This window comes from Biomphalaria glabrata, chromosome 1 (assembly GCF_947242115.1).
Source record: "Biomphalaria glabrata chromosome 1, xgBioGlab47.1, whole genome shotgun sequence".
In the NCBI taxonomy this organism is placed as follows: Eukaryota; Metazoa; Mollusca; class Gastropoda; family Planorbidae; genus Biomphalaria; species Biomphalaria glabrata.
Genome location: NC_074711.1, coordinates 56,704,721 through 56,725,784, shown reverse-complemented (window position 1 = coordinate 56,725,784; position 21,064 = coordinate 56,704,721). Strand labels below are relative to the sequence as shown.

The 21,064-nt window shown below is 32.3% G+C and overlaps 1 protein-coding gene across 4 annotated transcripts in view; it reads right to left on the bottom strand.

Moving 5' to 3' along the window:
* The window catches only part of LOC106052281 (tudor domain-containing protein 1-like), a 47,022-nt gene that overhangs the window by 8,343 nt on the left and 17,615 nt on the right, over positions 1-21,064 (bottom strand). For all 4 annotated transcript variants that reach the window (XM_013207604.2, XM_056003707.1, XM_056003723.1 and 1 more), the window contains exons 14-26: positions 20,310-20,405; positions 18,590-18,802; positions 18,325-18,484; positions 10,204-10,267; positions 9,851-10,036; positions 9,001-9,256; positions 7,189-7,974; positions 6,121-6,579; positions 5,868-5,987; positions 3,536-4,120; positions 2,843-2,981; positions 1,697-1,839; positions 243-375 (exon numbers count right to left, since the gene is read on the bottom strand). In XM_013207604.2, the coding sequence (XP_013063058.2) occupies positions 243-375; positions 1,697-1,839; positions 2,843-2,981; positions 3,536-4,120; positions 5,868-5,987; positions 6,121-6,579; positions 7,189-7,974; positions 9,001-9,256; positions 9,851-10,036; positions 10,204-10,267; positions 18,325-18,484; positions 18,590-18,802; positions 20,310-20,405 (3,340 nt within the window). The remainder of the gene's footprint in view (positions 1-242; positions 376-1,696; positions 1,840-2,842; positions 2,982-3,535; positions 4,121-5,867; positions 5,988-6,120; positions 6,580-7,188; positions 7,975-9,000; positions 9,257-9,850; positions 10,037-10,203; positions 10,268-18,324; positions 18,485-18,589; positions 18,803-20,309; positions 20,406-21,064) is intronic.

The following is a 21,064-nucleotide window of genomic DNA, read 5'->3' as shown; positions in this document are numbered from 1 at the left end:
TGAATGCATATTTTGTGTGCCATTGTACAAACTGTTTGCTCTAATATACTAATATAAATGTTTTGTTATGTGTAATGCACATTGTAAACAAATTTCCTCACAGACAATAAAGATTCTTTAATTATGTGTTTTAATGAACTCCTGAAACTTCTAATTCTACCAATCTGTGCATTAGTTAGTTATCAGTTACATTCTATATGCTATAAGTAATTAGATTTAATAATAACTAATCTTAAACTTACCAAAAAGTTTGCACTTTAAAAGCCGGACTGGCAATGTCATACGCTCAGGTAACAAGGGAAACAATTCCTCTACACTTTTTTCTTCTTCATTCCCATAATCCACATACTTAACTTTAGCTTTAGAACCTTGAACCTAAGAATAATAACAATTGTAGTAATATATTTTAAAGAGACTAGGGTTCCAAGACCATATTGCGAAATGATGAGCTCTTTATATGTAATCCTAGAATATAACATAATGGGTTCCTGACATTAGTTTGGAAAAGTAAAAGACGGAGGGTCATTGTGCTGCGCACATAACACTCATTAACTGTGAGGCACAGAAACAGATGATCTTTACATCATCTGCTCTTAATTTACATATAATATGGGTGGGCAAAGTTTGGGTACTAGAGTGCTGAAGAAATATTTCAAAATCACTTGTTAAAAAAGGTCCAACCATATATAATAGTTAAATATGTAGACAAATGTTGAAAAAATTCACATAAATAATCTTGTGTTTTAATTCCAATAATATTTTAGATGTGCCAATGTAAGGAATAGGAAATGTGGTACTACAATGTCAACCTCAATGAAAGACAGTAAGATACACAGAATTTTAAGAGATAAATCATTGGTGAGATATCTAAGGGGATGAACTCCAAACTTACAACTATGTCTTAATAATGTACAAATTATTTCTCTTTTTCAATATCAAACAAAATAATTAATTACAAATAATTAATTGAGCGATAGGTTTAATTTTTTAATTCATTCATATTTATTAAGGACAATAAATAATTGAGCAAATTTTCAACTTGATCTGAGAATGGGTGTGAGAGAAATAACATGTACAATTATCATATTTTGCCTTATCTGTGAATACTGAAGGATTAATTCTACTGTTGGTATCAAACAAAATAATTACCAGTAATTAATTGAATTTTTGGTTATTTTTAAAAATTAATTTATATATTGTCTTTGCCAATGAATAATAGTGCTAACTTTAAGCTTATCTGAGAACAGCTGTGGGAGAAAAAAAAGGTGTTCAAACCTTTACCAGAAAGAAAGAGTGAGTTGATATAAGCTTTGTAAAAATGATAAAATGCAACATTCAGCACAAGTGAATAAAACATTATTTGACAACTTTGAACAAAATTGAGTGTGAATCTATGTGTACATGTATGTTTTTTAGTAAGTTTCATCGCTGGGAATCTTATAGTTTTTCTTTGAATATCTTTTAAAAACACAGATTTTGAAGGCCAATTTGGGTAATTATAATTATATATTTGGTAGTTGTATTTAGATGTAAAAGAAGCTGATATTCCTTCAATGTAAGACAGCAATCAATAACAAAACTATAATCTAGTTTTTGTCTGAAGTGAGAAGTCACCTTCTGAATAAGACTGAATATAAACAAAAACATCATAATCATAATTAGCAATGACTTGCAGAACATTAACAATCACACTGACCTCCTGAAGCACACATCTGTACCATGAGCCTAGGAACTTGGACATGTAGACACATCCAACAACAGGCTCACAAGGTTTCAGCTGCGCACATTTAGATACATCTTCCTGGAGAGAATGTTGCAGTAAATCTAGTTCAGAGATCTCTGAAAAATAAAGGCTCATTATCAAGGAAAATATTAAATAGAACAATAAACTCCCAGCGCTATCAATTGATATATATTAACAAATTGCTTTATAAATGAATGTGACAGGATCAGTAGTACTGACAGATTTAAACACAAATCCACTTATGACCATTAAAAGACTATTTTGATTTCGCTACACACAAACTCACACACATGACCATTAAAAGACTTTAGATCATAAAAACACTGACAATAGTGGATCTTTGTGAACTTGATTTTATAAACTAAAAGACTTATTTTTTTTGTAAAAAAAGAATTGTTACACTTTTTTAGGAGCATAAACAGACAATGTGTATTTCTTTTTCTAAATAAGAAATGACTTATAAAACTTGTTTTAAAAAGTATTCATGGGTATTTGTATTTAAAATTTAAAAAAAGGGTGTATGCTTTTGAAAAACCATTACGTTTTTTAAACATGTCAAAGGAGAAAGGGAATCTTACTTTCAATAGCACATAATGTGACAGACAATGTGACAGACATAAGACAGCACAAGATCATAAGATGCTTTTCATACAAGCTACTAAACATTTGAACTTTTTATTAATTTGTCTGAAATGATTTTTTTTTTATTTTATTTATTATTAAATTAATACAACTAAAGCAGAGATAACTACAAGGCTAAATGGAAATGTGTATTCCCAAACCTGGAAATGTGTATTTTGAGGGGCAAATGTGTATTTTCCTATATATAAAGAATATACTATGAAAGACTAAAAACATTCAATAACGTAACATACATAAAATGCAGCAATCCAAAAAATTAACACAGCAAAAAGTTATATAAGACATTCTGTACATTTTTCACAATATTTGCCATTTAGTATTTGTCATAGACTTTTCTGGAAAAACGGTATGTTAGAATATTGTCATTCCTGTCACTTGGCAATAAGGTTCATTACTTTAAAAACAAAATACAAATTGTGTGAAACATGCTAACTCTGCTAAAGGACTCCTGTTTACCTTGTTGATTAATTCTCTGACAATAGAAATCATCAAAACTATTGATATGACAAAAAATAGCAGGAAATTCCTTTTCAGCTGGAGTCTCCACTAACAAGTCTGAATGTTTGGGCAAAGTCAATTTATGACCAGTGGTGGGCTAAAAAAGAAAAAACATTTTATAAAAGATTTTTTTTTAAATGTTATATATGTTTAACTATATCAACCCAGCTGTTAATGCCATTAGTGTTTTCATCAAAAAGTTTATATAAAATGAGCTATCTCTAAAGTGATGTATGAAATACTTTACAGTACTTGTGAGTCCATTGTTCATATTACTAATAATTGATTTGTGTATTAATTCATGATCAATTATGACTGTGACGGAATGTCCGCTGAACAAAAACAATCGACCTTCACTCAATCTCAACAAGAATCTCTCTTATATTTCTTACTCTGTAAAACAATGTTAACACCTGTGATTTACTGTCCATCTATCACCTTTATTGTCAGACTATTCTGAAGATTAACACTCACACAATTATTTTTTTCACACCATTTATCAAACCTCTCCCTCTATAGTGTGCCTACAACTATACAATCTACATAGCAAGTGTCATAATGACTGCCAATTAAAAGCCTTTTTCCCTAGACAGGAGAGTCATGGGATATGACAATCGATATTTCAAGTACATTTTTAATAATAAAACATACCATTTTGTTCACGACAGATTCACCTTGTTCATTCTCCACTATGATCACATATTTGTCTTCCAGTTTCTTCACCACTTTTAAGTACAACTGTTTGTCAAGGAGGTCAACTTTTAGTTTTTGTAATGTCTCCATATTGGCCAAGACCTTCTCAGTTTCGTAACCAGAAATGCAGCAAGGTATGGCCTGTGCTGACTGGGTCCTAAACTCTGCATTCAGTACCCTCAGTTCTGACAAGGCTACTTCTTCACAGTTTCCAAAGTCTATGAACTGAACCATGGCTGTGGAGGAGTTTAGTATGTCTATCAGGCGAGCCCTGTACCAGCTTTCATCCTGACTGAACTTGGCTGCACACAGACCACCAACAGAAGGATTTTTGAGAGGTTTACAAGTTTTAATGCCCTGATTCAAAGCTGTCATGAGGTGTAGGAAGTCTGAGATGATATTCTCCTGCCTGACTGACACAAAAAGGTCATGGTAAGAATTGATATGAGTGACAAACACTGGAATGAGTTGATTTGTATCGGGAAGTGTCTGTTGATCCAATTTATTTTGGAGTTTTTCTCTTGGACTACTGGAAGCTGAGATCTGCATTGATAAAAAAGTTGGCTGAGTGTTAAATTTTTATTTGTTTATTATATAAAAAAAAGCATCAAATTTTAAACATAAATTCATGTGTATATCTTCTTAGAAAATTCTACATCTTAATTTTTTTTTCAAATGTGGACATATCTATAAAATGCACTCAATGTGTGATAGTTTCTAAAATTCTACTCCTAGAAAGGACTGAATACAAAGCTAATATTAAATCTGAGACCCAAAACCACATATCTAGCCAAATTCTAATTCATAAGGATATAAATATGAAATACTAGAAAATAGGGCTTTTAGCATTATTGTTTAGCCTCTTTGTGATAAATATAAGAAATTAACAGAAATGAATAAAACATGTGAATACAAAAATGTATCTTATATAAAATATATACATTTAATAATATATCTTAGCAATAGGAAACATTGAAAATCTAAAATTTTATTCCAGCCTTTGTACCGAGCATAGATAATGCCAAGACATTCATTTCATTTCTATGAGGGGATTATTTATAGTTGCTTTGCTACTTCATAGGATAATAATTTATTCAAATAATACAACAAATACATTGTTCTGGTAATTATGTCATAATGCTGATCTTTCATATAACCTTTGATTAGTGGGTGAAATTAAAACAATATACTAAAAAATTAATAATCTCACAAAGTCTTAGAATTAAAGGAGATTTTTTTTTTAAAGTAGCATATTACCAGTATATAAAAACGGTGACTGGTCATTTCATCCCCAATTAAATATTTTTCTTTTTTCATTGTTTAATTGTGCTGTTAAGGCTTTGACTTTAAGCCCTCATTTCATCTAATATATAAATATGATTATGTAGAATGCTTTTTTGACATTTTTTGACATGTTACTAATGCGTTTATAGTGTTTCCTCTTCCTTTCATCTAATACATAAATATGATTATGTAGAATGCTTTTTGATATTTTTTGACATGTTACTAATGCATTTATAGTGTTTCCTCTTCCACTTTATCTTGATGAGAAATCTTATAATATATTGTAAATCTGGGTGTACTTAGCTATAGCACTTCTAATGGATGTGGAGGAAGTAATATTATAATATTATCCTACGCATGACGTAATGATCAAAAGCCAAGGTTTGGTGGAAGTAGTGAAAATCATTTGAGAGATAGAAGTGTGATTATAATAATTATGACCATGCCGCCGATAACTTATCATCAAAGGCCAAGGTGTGGTGCAAGTAGTGGAAATCTTTTGAGAGATAGAGGTGCAATTAGAATAATTATGACCATTCCGCTGATAACTTATCATCAAAGGCCAAGGTGTGGTGGAAGTACGACCATGTTTTCACTTTTTTTTTAATCGCTCTTTCTTGAAATTGTGCGCGTCATTTTTAGCCTTGAAATAAGGTTTAATTTTTTTTTTCTTATAAAGGCTGTCTTGACCCGTATCAGGATAACACTTTTTTTACATTACCTCTAAATTTATACATGTTAAAATTTTAAAGTTTTTAATGGCATTTAATTTTAATTTTATTCTTATCTAATGTGTTACATTTTTTGTTATTCAAATAAAAAATGAATAGATTAAATATTGCTCATTTCATGATTTTTACAATTACTATTTGTTAGATAAATTGATCAGATGATGAAAATAACAGGGGATGAAATGACCAGGGGATGAAATGACAGGGAATGAAGTGACTGGGGATGAAATGACCAGAAACCATAAAAACAAATGAAATTTAAATAACTTCATTACCATTGAATCATTTGAAGAATTTTCTGCCAAGAATTTGTTGCTGATACATTGGCCAACACAATCTAAGACATCAACAATATATTGGTTGTCTTCCTTGCCTACTATTTTGACACAATCAATCTGCAAGAAAGGATTAATTATAATATACACAATATATACATGAACAATAGTAATATAATATATTAGAAGAGTATCTTTTTTTTATGTTTCCATTAATTTAATTTTTATTAGTGTTTATTTTTAACATACTAACCAAACTTGGACCCATGGTAGAAAAAGGACTATCAAAGTTAGACTTGTGAGCCTGACATCCTTTGAGCCTACATGCTATAGCACATGCAGGCAGCATTAAGTCTTCATATGAGAGTGTCATTAAGCTGGACTTAGATGTCTCTTCAGAAATACCATAATCTAGGAAATTCACAACACACTTGTCTTCGTTAATACTTTCTACAATGACACGGTGCCATTTAGCTTCTTCGTGGTTGAAATTACTTTTGACAGCAGCATAGCACCCAACCTGAACAGATTTTAAAGGTGCAGGTTGACTGTTCAGACGTTTGTTCAGCTTCTCTGAGGCCTTAATGAGAGCTGGCAAATGCTCTGAAGATTGAACATGAAACCTCAAAGGGCTGTCCAATTTTACACATTCCACTTTAACAACACTGTTTAATTCAAAGTTCAAGTTTGAGACTTCCTGCTCCACACATGGCTGTTGAAAAAGAAATACACAATGACATGAAAATGTAAATGTTGTCAATGACAGAAAATATATTTGTACATTTCATTTGAATCGCTAATTCTGCATGCTAAGTCACAAAAAAAAAAACTGTTTGTTATAGTGTGGTTTTCTTAGACTAAGTCTCGAGTGGATTGGTGCTGGGGTATTAAGCAAACAAGGCTTAATATTAGGGACATATTACTTGTAAGTTCAAACTGGTTGATTTTGAGTTAATGTATTAGGGATTAGATTTACTTAACCTTAGGCTTGAAATATAGTCCGAATGTTTTTTTTTACAAATATCTATATTACTTCTGTGTCAAGATAATATTGAAAATCACTAAGCAGCAATCAAACCTTATTTCCATTTCTTTGGATTATTAAAATAATATTTTACATTTTATTTGAACTGTCTGGTTGTTAAAAGAACTTTGTTTAAAAAAGGTAACTGCCATTATTGTCATATATCTTTTGACAGCTAATTCAGAGAAATAAAAAAAAAAATTCCAACTAATTTTGTAAGCTAACTAGTTATCGCACATTAAATTTGAAAAAATCAATAAAATCTAATTTGGATAAAATAGACGAAAATCTAATTACCAGCTTGAGATTCATGTTACTCAAAAATTCCAGACGTTTTTTAGCAGGTACAGTAATGTTGACCATATAGCCTTTAGGGCTGTTTTTGACAGCTCTCATTGGCAGTATATCATTCTCAAACTCTTTTTTGAACTGGTTTTCTTCTTCTTTGGAAGGTGGAGATTCTATGTTGAGTCGACATCTAATAGCTTGAACAGGAAGCTCAATCAATGAGGGGGAAAGCTCTCTCAAACTGTCCAAGTTAGCACTCTCTGTATTGGCATAGTCAAGAAAGGTCACATCACACTTTTTGCCTTGGATGCGCTGCACCTTCCCCCTGTACCAGAGCTCGTCCGCACTGTACTTAACAGCCACGAGGGAACCAACCTGAGCAGCAATCACAACTGGAGCACTATGGATGCTGTTGTTAAGTTCTTTCATCATGTCTTTGAAAGCAGCATCTCTAGACATCAGCCTTACATAAAACTCCCCAGTAGAGACGATGTAGCACATGTTGACTTTGCAAACAGCTCCCATGACAAGTGCTTCAGTCAATAGGTTGAGTCCCTCATTTCCTTTGGATATTTTGCTGGGAACAGTAACACTGGTTGCTTTTTTGGAAGGAAGTGTTATATGTTTCTTAGGTTGATCTTTTACAGAGAGTTTGTGAAGCTTTTTGTTCAGACACTGTGAAAACCAAACCCCAGACTCTGAACAGAAATCTACAAGTGGTACCTCAACATTTTTTACAATCATGGACATAGATCTTTTACTATCACAGAACTCTTGCATCACTGCATCAAATTCCTAAATAGACGAAATAGACAAATGTTTGGAAAAAAAAACATTCAAAAGAACATCTTTATAATGTTTTCTAGACATATTGTCATCTCAATGCCAAAATTAAAATAAGATACCAAAGAGAGTCTGTGGTCCATTGTTTGGTTAACAATGTAGGTAAAAAGGTTAAGTTATTTAAAAAAAAAAAATATCAGAAGCTATGCACTACAAACTATTAATAACCCCAATTCCATATGTCTTCCATAAAAAATCTATATTTACCAACCATCACTCACACCAAATGCAAAAGCCTAGCATGTGAACAAAGAAATGAAGAAATCGATGGCAACATCTAATGTAAATAATCTTTTCAATATAGATTGGCCAATATTAGTATTATTGGTGTATACTTTATGTCTTTTTAAATATTGTTTTAAAAACGGTGAATTTCTATGAAAAAATGGTTTACATATTTAGTTTCATAAACATGCTTTTAGAAGTAAAAAAAATTAGCTACTGAACCTAAATTTTGCAATCTTCAAAATATAATGAAGTTGGGTTTTCAATAGCTTTTCTAGTTTTTGATGTCTAAATGTGACAGAAAGATCAAAATCAAAACTAATAGTGTTTTTTTCTTTTTTGGGGGGCCACTAATAGTGATCATCAAGGACAATAGCCACCATGACAAGTCTTAAAACATTGCAATAACATTGTACTTCAACAACATGAATTATATTAGCTATACCATAACAACTATGTGCTTAAATAGAAGAAATATAAAAAAATATTTAGCTAGGAGAACAGTTTTAATTGAGATAATATATGAAAAAAAAGACACTGAAAGGATGGTTGATGAAATAGCAATAAGCAAATTTAAGTCAAAACAAAAAATAAGCCAACTAATAAACCAGATCTGATAGAAAAGGAAGGCCAAGACAAATCAGGCTTGATAGCGCGAACATATTACTGAAAAAGTCTCTTTCTTTATCAGACACACATCAACAAGATCTCCAGTCCAATTGGGAGGATAAAACAAACAAAGAGAATAATTACCTTTCTCTTTATCTCCTCAGAAATGTCAGCAAATGTTTCCATTCCAAATAAAGAGCATCTTATTGCAAGCATTGGAAACTCAGCAATGTTGGAGCGCTTCACTTGATAAATCATTTCTGATTTCAAACTTCCCAGAGTTCCATAATCAATACAGAAAAGGTGAAACAAATCTTCCTCAACATTTAATACCTCACATCTATACAAACTGCAGGGATCATCAGGAAATCTGGCCACCACCAGTTCTCCCTTTATAGGTCTATCAAACAAATACAAAATAAAAATACATTTGCAACTATTTCAAGCTGAATTCTAAAGTGTACTATGAATTTTCTAGCTTTGCTTTTTTAATCAAATCATGCATGGGAATCATAATAGTCCTAGAGTTGTTATAATACCCAAGCATAAAAAAAGAAAATGAACTAATAAGTTGGTTTTACCTAATATAAAATAGATGAATTTGTTTTTTAAATAGAATGCACATCAATTACTTCAACATGGTTTTAGTTACATCACCATTTTGTGGGATGTATAGCTGACTGGCAAAAACTGCTTGGTTACCTAACAATGGATGGTTTAAGTTTAAATGGGACTAGACTAGAGCTGAGTTGTGTTTGCTGAGTGCCGAATAGCAGCACAGATACATCTCCCAGATAGCCCCTCCCCCCACATATCCACAAGAGAAATTGGACCAGAGTTAACTGAGCACACTATAGCTAGAAAGACATTATACAAAAGAAACTACAATAAAACATAAAAATTCAGTACATCAAGCACTAACTTCAAGATTAGTTTCTGGTGATAGCCCATAACCCTAGGAAACATTTTTAGCTAAACGTAATCATTTCATTACTTGTAAGGTTGATTTTTATGACTGTAATGTGATTTGAGCTGCTTCAAAATCTCTGACAAGACTTCATAGGCTTCTGTTTTAATGATACTAAACTGGCTTGATGACTCCACATTGACGATCACCACTTTCAGTCTGTCCCCAACTTGAAGCAGCTGTTTTTGACTCTTTAGATCACACACCATGATCCTAATGAAGAGGTTTAAAGTAACACTGAATAAAATGATAAAATGGATTTTTTGTTTCAAATCCCAATATAACATATGTTGTTAAAAATAATAATATTTAAAGCTTCAAAAGAAAATTGATTATGAGAACATACTAAGAAAGATATTTGAAATAATGTTTTTAAAAACCTTTCAGGCTGCAGCTCAGCTTCTTCTGCCAATCCTTGTTTCAATAGGTTTTTACCTAGGTCCTCTACAATACAAGAAAATATAACTTCAATTAATTTGTAGCATTAATCTCTAGTTTTGTAAGTAGGGTAAATACAAATAGTTTTTTTTTAAATTATCAGTGCTGAAATAAAAATCTGTGTACCACAAAATAGGAGCAAAACCTATTTTCAACATTTCAATAACGTAAAATTTTCCCCCTCTCCATAATATTTGTAAAATTCTGACGGAATTATCCATTTCGCTCAATTTATTTAGACCTTGTAATGATTAAACTTCAATAACTTTTTTGTTTGTTATCAGAAAATACATTTGATATAGGAATATGAAAATATATTTGATATAGGAATATGTTTATAAGGAATGCACACCCTTTTTATATAAAACAGATTGATGTTTATAAAACCAAAATAAAATTTTATTTTGAATAATGGAATTTGAAAATAAAAAACTTACAGACTGTGTATTAAGTCTCTTTAGAACTAGATCAAGATTAGATATAGGCAATATTTGTGATTCAAATGGAACTAAATGTATTTTTTATGATGGTTATTCATATTTTCAGAAAATTGAATGTATAACATATATATAAAACATAAATTAATTATCTTGAGCTCACTATCCTGTGTCACCACCATGCACAAAAATTAAAATATAAAAATAGAGCCTTTTTTTAGCCCCCACTCTTTCAAAACTTCATTTTTAGGTAAAAACTTGGAAAATGAACATCCATCCATCCCAGTGGCACTACAGCCCATGGAGGGCTCTGGCCTGCTTCAACACATCCTTCCATTCAGATCTCTCCTGGGCCTTTCGTCTCAACGCCCTAACCCCTAAGCTGTTGCAGATCTGCTTCCACATCATCAATCCATCGCATTCAGGGTCTGCCTTTGGGTCGCCTGCCTTTTGGTTTTTGTCAGTTTACGATTTTTGCTCCTCTGTTATCTGACATTCTTTCAAGGTGACCTGCCCAACGTAGTCTGTTCTTTTTATTTTGGTCACTATTGGTGGGTCTTCATACAATTGATATATCTCATGGTTAGTGTGTGTCCTCCACCCTGTTTAATCCTGTATGGCACCACAGATTTTCCTAAGAATTTTTCGTCCCCGAGTATTAAGTAAATTTTCAGATGTCTTAGTCAGTGTCCAGGTCTCACTTCCATACACTGCTGCTGGTCTTATTATGGTTTTATTTATTATTTTCTTGGTTTTCCTTGAAATTGTTTTGCTCTTAAGTAAATGATGGGTGCTATAAAATGCTCTGTTGCCTCCTGCTATTCTTTCCTTTATTTCTGTTAGTAGGTCATTATTTAAATCAATTGTACTTCCTAGATATTTGAAAGTTTGGACGTTTTCAAATTCGTGGTCTTTGATTTTGATATTTTGTCCCTCTGTTTGATTGTCTCTTGTCATTGCAATGTACTAGGTTTTACTGTCATTGACCTCAAGCCCTGCTGGTCGAGATGCTTCTTCTAGTTGTGTGAAGGCTCTAGCAATGTCAGAGGTTTCTTTACCCAATAAGGCAATGTCATCGGCATAAGCAAGGTATTAAAGAGGTTGGCTGTATATTGTCCCTGTTGGTTGTCGACCCATGTTTTTTCTCCTGAAGTAGTTAGTAATAGTTCCCCTTGTGTTTATATGTATATTTCTTAAATCTCTCTCCAGTGTCAAATTGAAAAACATGCAAGAAAGTGAGTCACCTTGTGTTACTCCTTGTTTAATCCTAAATTCCAGTGAGTGTTCTCCTTGTATTATGACTTTACTTTTTGAGTTGTTTAATGTCATATGTATAAGTCTTGTCAGCTTGTTAGTTATTCCAAAATCCTGTAAGAGTGTCATATAGATATTTCCTTCTGATACTGTCATAAGCCATTTTATAGTCTATAAAGAGTTGGTGGATTGGTATGTTGTATTCATGGCATTTTTCAAGTAAACATCTTAGTGTGAAGATGTGATAGTTTGTGGATTTATTGGGTCTGAAACCACATTGGTAGTCACCTTAGCACTTTAGCTTGGATCCTTTTTTTGTGTATAGGGGTTATAAGAGCCGTTTCCCATTCTGTTGGTATTATTTCTACTCAAATTCTTGATATTAGTCTGTGTATTTGGGAATGTAAGTCTTTCCCTCCATATTTAATTAGTTGTGCTGTAATTTGGTCCTCTCCTGGTGCTTTTGTGATTCTTCATGGTCCTAATTATTTCTTTTGTTTCAATGAGTGTTGGTGGGTTCACTAAGGGATCTGGTCCTCCATGTGGCAGTTCATATTCTCCTCAAGTATTCAGCCCATCTCTCAATGACCCTGATGTTTTCTGTAATAAGCTGACCATCTTTGTTCTCACACATGTGTGATCTAGCTTGAAATCTGTTCTTTAAATCTTTCATTTTCATAAACATTTCTCTCATGTCTCCCTCCTTTGCTAGTTCCTCAATGTGAGTAATCTTGGACTTTTCCCATTCCCGTTTTTTCTTTCTCACAACTTTTGTGGCAATTCTTCTTGCTTCATTGTATTGCTGTCTAGTGTTTCTGGTTTCTCTCTGTAGCATTATCATCCGAGCATTGTTTTTCTCTTCTATAATTTGTCTGCATTCATCATCATACCATCCCATTCTCTCGTTCTTTTGTTAAAATCTAACTACCTCTTCTGCTATTCTTTTGATAGCATGCTTTATTATTTCCCAATGCTCATTTATGTTATTTTCGCTGTCCTCTTCTAATGTTGTTAGTTGCTTTTGGAGTGCAATTCTATAAGTTTCTGCCACAAGCGGATCTTTGTGAGTTTTTGACTATCATATTGCTGTGCTCTCTTTCTTTGGTAATTGTGTATGGTACTTATTCTTTGTCTAAGTTTAGCTTTTACTAGTAGGTGGTCTGAGTCAGCATTTGCTCCTCTGAAACTACTTACATGTCTCTTATTTATGAGTATATGATCTATTTGATTCTGGGTGTTGCCATTAGGTGAGATCCAGGTTACCTTGTGAATATTCTTATGTTGGAAATTTTCTACTGCAGATAGACATTCCTTTTCCTGATGCGAAATCCACTAATCTTATGCCATTATTGTTGGTCTCTTCGTGTAAGCTTTCTTTGTCAATCGTTGGTCTGAATACTGGTTCCTTTCCAATTTTCGCAGTGAAATCTCCTAGGACTATTTTGATGTCATGCTTTGGTGCTTCATCATAAATTCTTTCCAGTCCATCATAGAAGGCTTCTTTTTTGTTATCATCTGCATCTTCAGTAGGGGCATGAACATTGATAAATGATATGTTGAAGAATTTTCCTTTCATAAGTATTGAGCAGAGTCTATCACTTACAGGTTTAAATCAAATGACATTACCTACCATTTCCTTTTTAACAGCAAAACCTGTACCTAAGTTGTTAGTGCTTCCACCACTATAAAATATAGTATACTCCTTGGTTCAGAGAGAAAAATCTTACTCTGGAATAAATGTAACCTAACACAACTAAACCAGGCTGCATTAAACTTTCAACAAACATTCTTATTAGAAAAAGACATTAACCAACCGGTCGATGACCTCTGGAATTTCATTAAAAACCATCTTAAAAGCATTATACAAAATAAATAAATGCTGATTTAATAATAGACGAAAGAAGCTTTGTAAACAGAAGGAAAACCTATATAGAAAATTTAAAGAAACTAATGCAGAAAGAGTTTACAAAAAGTATATAAAAATTAAACACTTAACCCAAAAAGTAAGCAGACAGCTGCAGAGTGAATACATTAACAATGTAATATCTAAAGATAACAACAAAAACCTATGGTCATACATTAAGTCTAAGAAAATGGAAACAACAGGCATAGCGCCATTAAAAGATGAACATAACATAATACATAATGATAATGAAACTAAAGCAAACATCCTAAACAAATACTTTGCATCAGCATTCTCAGCCCCAGGAGACAAAGACATATTACTGAATTTGAACCAAGTAGACAACATAGAAGATATAGTAGTACAAGAAAATGGAATTCAAAAACTATTAGCCAACACCAAACCAAATAAAGCGTCTGGACCTGACGGTATTCCAGCTAGATTACTCAAAGAACTAAGCAATGAGCTAGCCCCAGTGTTCAAAATACTCTTTCAGGCTTCACTTAACCAGGGCAGAGTACCAAAGGGCTGGAAAGAAGCTAATGTCACCCCCCTATTTAAAAAAGGAGAAAAATCTGACCCAGGAAACTACAGACCAGTATCACTTACCAGCATCACATGTAAAATCCTAGAACACATAATATGTAGCAACATCATAAACCACTTAGACAAACATAATGTACTCACACCATACCAACATGGTTTTAGGAAATATAGATCATGTGAAACACAACTAATTGAATAGGACTAATTGATGATTTTTCAAAAGGTTTAGATAATAGTGAAGAAATAGATGCTATCTATGCTATCTATAGATGCTTTTGACAAAGTTCACCACCATAGTTTGCTTAAAAAATTAAAATATTTCTGCATTAATGGTCCACTGCATCAGTGGATTAAAGATTTTCTGATAGGGAGAGAACAAACTGTAATAATAAATGGCTCTAAATCAACACAGATAACAGTAAACTCAGGTGTACCTCAAGGAACAGTCTTGGGTCCACTACTATTTTTAATTTACATAAATGATTTACCAAATTGCATTACTTCAGGAACAAAAGTCAGATTATTTGCAGACGATTGCATAATATATAGAACAATAAAAACAACACAAGACACAGATATTTTACAAAGAGAATTAGATGAATTACAGAAATGGGAATCAAATTGGAGCATGTCTTTCCACCCAGAAAAATGTCAGTTGTTAAGAGTAACAAAAAAACTAAAACAAATTAATTCCACTTATCTTATTCATGGCAAACCAGTAACACAGACTAAAAACGCAAAATACCTAGGTGTTATAATAAATGAAAAACTGTCATGGAATCCACATATTGATGAAACTACAAAAAAATCAAACAAAGCATTAGGATTTATTAAAAGAAATTTCTATAAATCAAATAAGAACATAAAACTAAAATGTTATTTAACCTTGGTTAGGCCAATAATAGAATATGCATCCTCCGTTTAGGACCCCTCAACTCAAGAAAACATTAAGAAACTGGAACAGACACAAAATAGAGCAGTGAGATTCATAACAAACAAATATTCACATTTGACTAGAGTAACACCTTTAGTAAAATCACTATATTTAGAAAGCCTTCAGGACAGAAGACTCAAAAGTAAAGTAGCAATTATACATAAAACATTGAACCATAATCTTCAAATACAAAAACAAAATTTAATAAAATACTCTGAAAGACACAAAGATAAAGGCACATTACTCGTCCCATATGCTAGGACAAATTTGTATAAATACTCCTTCTTCCCTAGTGCTATTAGAGCATGGAATGGGTTGCCTGAGCTAGCCAGGAAAACCAGTGACTTGGCAGAATTTAAGTCATTGGTTAATATGCATGACTAAATGCATGACGCGTAGGACGTAATCATCTTCTTTTTTGAAGTAACATCTGTATTATATAAGATAAGAGACTGTCAGAGTCTCTCCACCTGATTTCCTGTAGGGCTACAAGGGGTATCCTATATCTCTTTAACACTTCAGTAAGTTGGTCTAGCACACCTGCTCTGTAAAGGCTTAGCATGTTCCATGTCGCAAAACAAAAATCATGTCCTTTTCCAGGCCTAGGTCGTTTTCCGTTGAGATCTGTCCGGGTTTTCTTGTGTGTATAAGCTTTCGTAACAGTATTTTTTTATATGACAGAGTTGTTAGCCCTGTGCATAACCATCTGGGGGGCTGCCTCTTTCAGCTCTCTGGATAGCTGCCTTTATTTTCGGGTAAGGTGCCCTAGCCTTTGTGGATCCCTCCACTTCCTGCAAGGCAGCAGGTTTGATTTTGGTCCACCCCGGGTATTTTATTTCCCCGGTACCCACCATATCTGGAGGGCATTCCCCTATCCACCACCTGGGGATCAAAAGCTCCTCACGAGTGGAAAATGAACAAAAATTTTAATGAGTGCGGAGCGTCTATCCCATAGACGGTCTGACTGCCCCTAAATGCACGGAACGTCTATCCCATAGACGTTCATACCCTACCTTTGTTTCGTTGCATTTTTAAATTAAACTTTTTAACTAACAATAGTGGAACTATTTTTACTTTATAAAAGAGTTCTTCATCCTTTGTTTACATAGAAATTAGAAGCTTTTGGCTTTATTTAGACATTTATTTTTACTTTTTTTACGATGTAAAAAAACGTCGCCATGACTACGCCAGTCCAAGACACACCCACAATGTTTACTACTGAAGAAACTTTATAATCATTCTAACATTTATCACAAATAAATAGTAATAATGAAGAATTTGATCTAGATATATAGATTAGATCCAGGTAAGTCTAAATTTAGCGTATTTATATCTATATTATTAGTATTTAGATCTAAATCTATTATTGTCAGTAGGCTAGGTGTAGAGTGTAGATCGAGATTGACTAGATCTAAGCTTTTATCTCTAGATCTAAGCTTATGATAAATAAAAAGAAAGGAAATGGTAGATCTAGATCTACATCAAATAATCATCCACTGTGAGCATTATTTGCCCATTTTATTTTTTTTTTTTAGTATTGTTTATCTGTAAAAATCTACAACATCATGGACATGGCTATGCTTGTCCAAGACACACCCACAATTTTTACAACTGAAGAAGCTTTATAATTGTTCTATTTATACTTCTATGAATAGTAATAATGAAGATTTAGATCTTGATCTACATTTAGCATAGGATGAAACAGACTTGGACATTATTAGCATTTAGATCTAGTATTGTCCTTAGGCTTAGGCTAGGTCTGGAATGTAGATAAAAGGTTGACTAGATCTATGCTTTTATCTTTACACCTGGGTAGATCCCTATAGATCTAAGCCTAAGATAAATGAAAACAACCAACAAAAATGGTAGATCTAAATCCAATATTCATCCACCATGCTGGGCTTTTTCTTGGTTTGTTTTGTAGCAATTGTTATTTAGTATTGTTTATCAGTAAAAATCATCATCATGACTATAGGCCTACTTATACAGGTTCAAGTTGCACTCTGTCTTGTAAGTACTCCAAAAGGTTTACTACTAAATAAAAGTGAAATATAAAACTATTCTAGATCCATAATTTATTACAAAGGAATAGTAATTATGATCTAGGTCTAAATCTTAGGTATAATGAATTAGAATTTTTATTGTCCTTCAGCTAGTTAGAGATTTATGCTTTGATCTCTCGCTAGCCTATGTCTTGCACTGGTCTAGTATTAGAATGTAAGATGTTCTAGGCAAATAAAAAGAAGATAAATCTAGATCTATATCCCATTGATTCAAATGTACATAATATCTGAGTACATTTGATTGATAGATTTAGTACTAGTATCTATTGTTATTGGTAGAAATAGTGCAAATTTTTTTCCCTTTTCTAACTAAAAAGCCATGTAAAAATAATAATATAATAAGTGATTCATCATTTTTTATTGACTGTTTTATCACATTTCTTTTTGAAAAAGATGTCAATAGTCTAATATGATGTTTCAACAGTAATGCAAAGATCAAAATCTATATTTAGGTCTCAGAAGTTCTAAAGCTGGCATCCATTTTTTTTTTGAGGGTCATATTATTTAGATTATAATTTGTATCTTATATTTAAATAGAAAGATGTTAACATTTTCACATTCTCCATTCATTTACCTTTACTTTGATACCACATATGTTACTATAGCTTCATTGGTACTAGAATAATAAATTTTTGTTTTAGGCATGTTTGGAACATTTTCTTTTTTTTTCCAAAAAAGTAGCTTTTTTTTAAAAAAAAAAAAACACCACACTCAATGAGTTAATGTTTTCCAAAAGGGAAACTATTCAAAATTAAATTCGAAGCAGTTAAAAACATTTTGGGAAGAATGAAAACAAAACTGACTTTTTAAGCATCAATGATAATATTGTAAATTTGGCTGAAAGAAGGCAGTCAAATGAAAGATTGGTATTGTCAATAAGGAGAGAAAGTTAATACACAAGTAAAAATAATAGCAATATTACTTACCACCATCAATGCTAATATTAACTTCATGAATATGATCCACTTTATCTACCACATGACAGTCAAAAAATTTACTCATTGGTGCACCAAAAATATCCTGTACAGTAGCAGTCACTTCTGGACATCTCTTAGGTATTATCTTGCTCAAAGTGCATGCAACTGCCTACAAGCAAAAAATGACTATTGAAAACAAACATTTAAAACATTATATATTTATATGCATACTAGTCAAGAGCTGAATCAACATTCTATATAATTGAATGGCTACCTGAGGTGGTAAGACTATCATTTTTGGAGTTAACTGACGCAAGTTGCTGATCTGAACTCTTTCAGAATTTCCAAAATCTATGTAATAGACTGTAACTTCCTCATCATCGATTTCATCCACTCTGACCCTGCTCCATTCACCTTCAAACTTTGACCCATAAATAGATCCAAGACGGGGTTGAATTACATTACTGGTGGTTTCTTGTTCCAGTGCCTGTGAATACATTTTTATAGTCATTTATTTACAAATTAGCATTTCAGAAAAGCGCAGCCTTAAAATGCTTCATCATATAGTATAAATATTAAACTGTCAACTGACTAAACTAATTAGAATCTTTAGTAGCTCTTGCATTTAGAAGTATACAAAATCAAATACCCCTCCTTTTTTCAATCTTCTTATTCTTTTTCATTCTAATTTTACACATCGGAAGGTTCAGATCAGTAACCGTATAATCTGAGATGAACCGCGCAGTGATTTCCAGATAAGGCAGTTCTCCATATAGTTTTTCTTCCATAGGAAGGTTTTTGGGGCCAAAGTCTTGTTCGGGCCTCTTGATATAGTATGCAGCTTTGTAGGACATGGTCAGCATTCTCTGGTGATGCTCTACAAGGGCATGTTTCACTAGTACAGACTTTAAGCTTCTGTAACATATGTTGTCTCATTCCGGTATGTCCGGTTCTGAGTCGAAAAATTATGCGTTGGTCATGTCGAGATAGCTTATAATAGGTGTCCTTTTTCTTGTAATTGGGATGTGAGATGGTTCAATTTTCATTTATTCTACACTCTTATTATTTTCAGCATTTCTTCTGGGTATTGAGGGATTTTCATTTGTTTCTTCGTTCTTCCATCTTTGGCCAGTATGTCTGCATTTTCATTGCCTTCTAATTCATTGAACAACAGTTTCCTTGCTGTTGATGTTAAGGTTTACAAGAGCTGTCCTGAGTTGCTTTATATCTCTCTTTTTTTCAATATTTTTTAATAGTTTTAGTAACAGTCAATTATTGACAAAACAGATGCACCAACATTTCATATTTATTCAAGGGTTCATTACATCCAATAAATAATTGAAAAAAAATACCCTGTTACTACTTTTAAAAATCTCATGCCCGATTTCTTTGAGGTTATGTAGGTAAAGTCAACCTATTCTTGTGGCTAGTTAACAGGAATAAGAATCAGTATAACTAACACCTTTACTCTCCCCAACAAGTACAAGTTGGGTCAACTCAAATTACCTCATAATTGTAAAAAAGATAATAAATATGTAACTGTAACTTTGCATTAACAGAAAGTATCAAAAGAAATATGCCTATATATTGGTACAACAATTCTATCATGACCACAACATTACAATAACACAAACAAAAAAGCAAACTACATTTTTCAACTCTATGAATCTTTAGAATTCAATGTAAATACTCTGAAAATCACAATGCCTGAAAAATGTTCTAACCAATTAGCTTGTTATTAGCTCACTTTTTAAAAAGGCAAGATTTAGGCAAATTGAAAGGGAAAAGGTAATTACATACAATAATGTTGTGAACAACCCTACACAGAATAGAAACATATAAACCTGACTTTCCATTCTTAAAACTGTAATTATAAAAGAGAACTACAAGATATGTTCAACAATCTCTGTACAAATTCTATCTTTAATGAATTCTACAATACTTATAGGAGAATAAATATTTATTTATTATCTTCAACACAATAGCTTACTGACCTTGGTAACCTCTGTCATCAACTCCATAAATTCCATTAAATAATCCTTCTGTGTAACCCAAAACTCTGTAGGGCTTTTGAAGTATGTTAACATAACCTTTGTGTAACAAATGTACAATAAGTTAGTTGATAACCACAAGTAGTAAATAAAATAAGATTTAGCTTGACTAACATAAAATGCCTCAGAAACACATTTGATTCATTGGCAAAAAAAAAAAAAAAACAGGATGAACTTATATAAGATCTATAAAACTAGTAATCTAAGTATTCAGCTATGATTCAAGGATAAGTATTTTGTATTTAAATTGGATGTATTATAGATATAAATTTCTGAGCTGGTGAATATATTATATTTTAGACTGCAAAATTGTAATGTGACCAACAGTACAGTACTGTATGGCACGTATAAAAATTACTGAACATTGAAGGAGCGTATGTCTTGAAGTATAGTGTAGGAGTACTATTGTTCACTATCTGAAAATGCCCAAAAGACCTGAAATTTATGGGATTGAGGAAGAGCTTCATTCATTGAGTTCTTGGGTACAAATCTTACTTGTAATAGTTTCTATTTTTTATTAAGCGAATGTTTATTCTTTTTAAGTATTGAGCTTTTTTTATTTTGAACAGAAAACATGTTTATTACCAAATGTTTTATATTTTTTAAGACATCAAAAGAATTCCTGGCTCCAAAATGGTTATCCCCAAAATGTTGCATACTGAAAAGGAAGCTATCAATGTGCCCATGAAATGACTGAG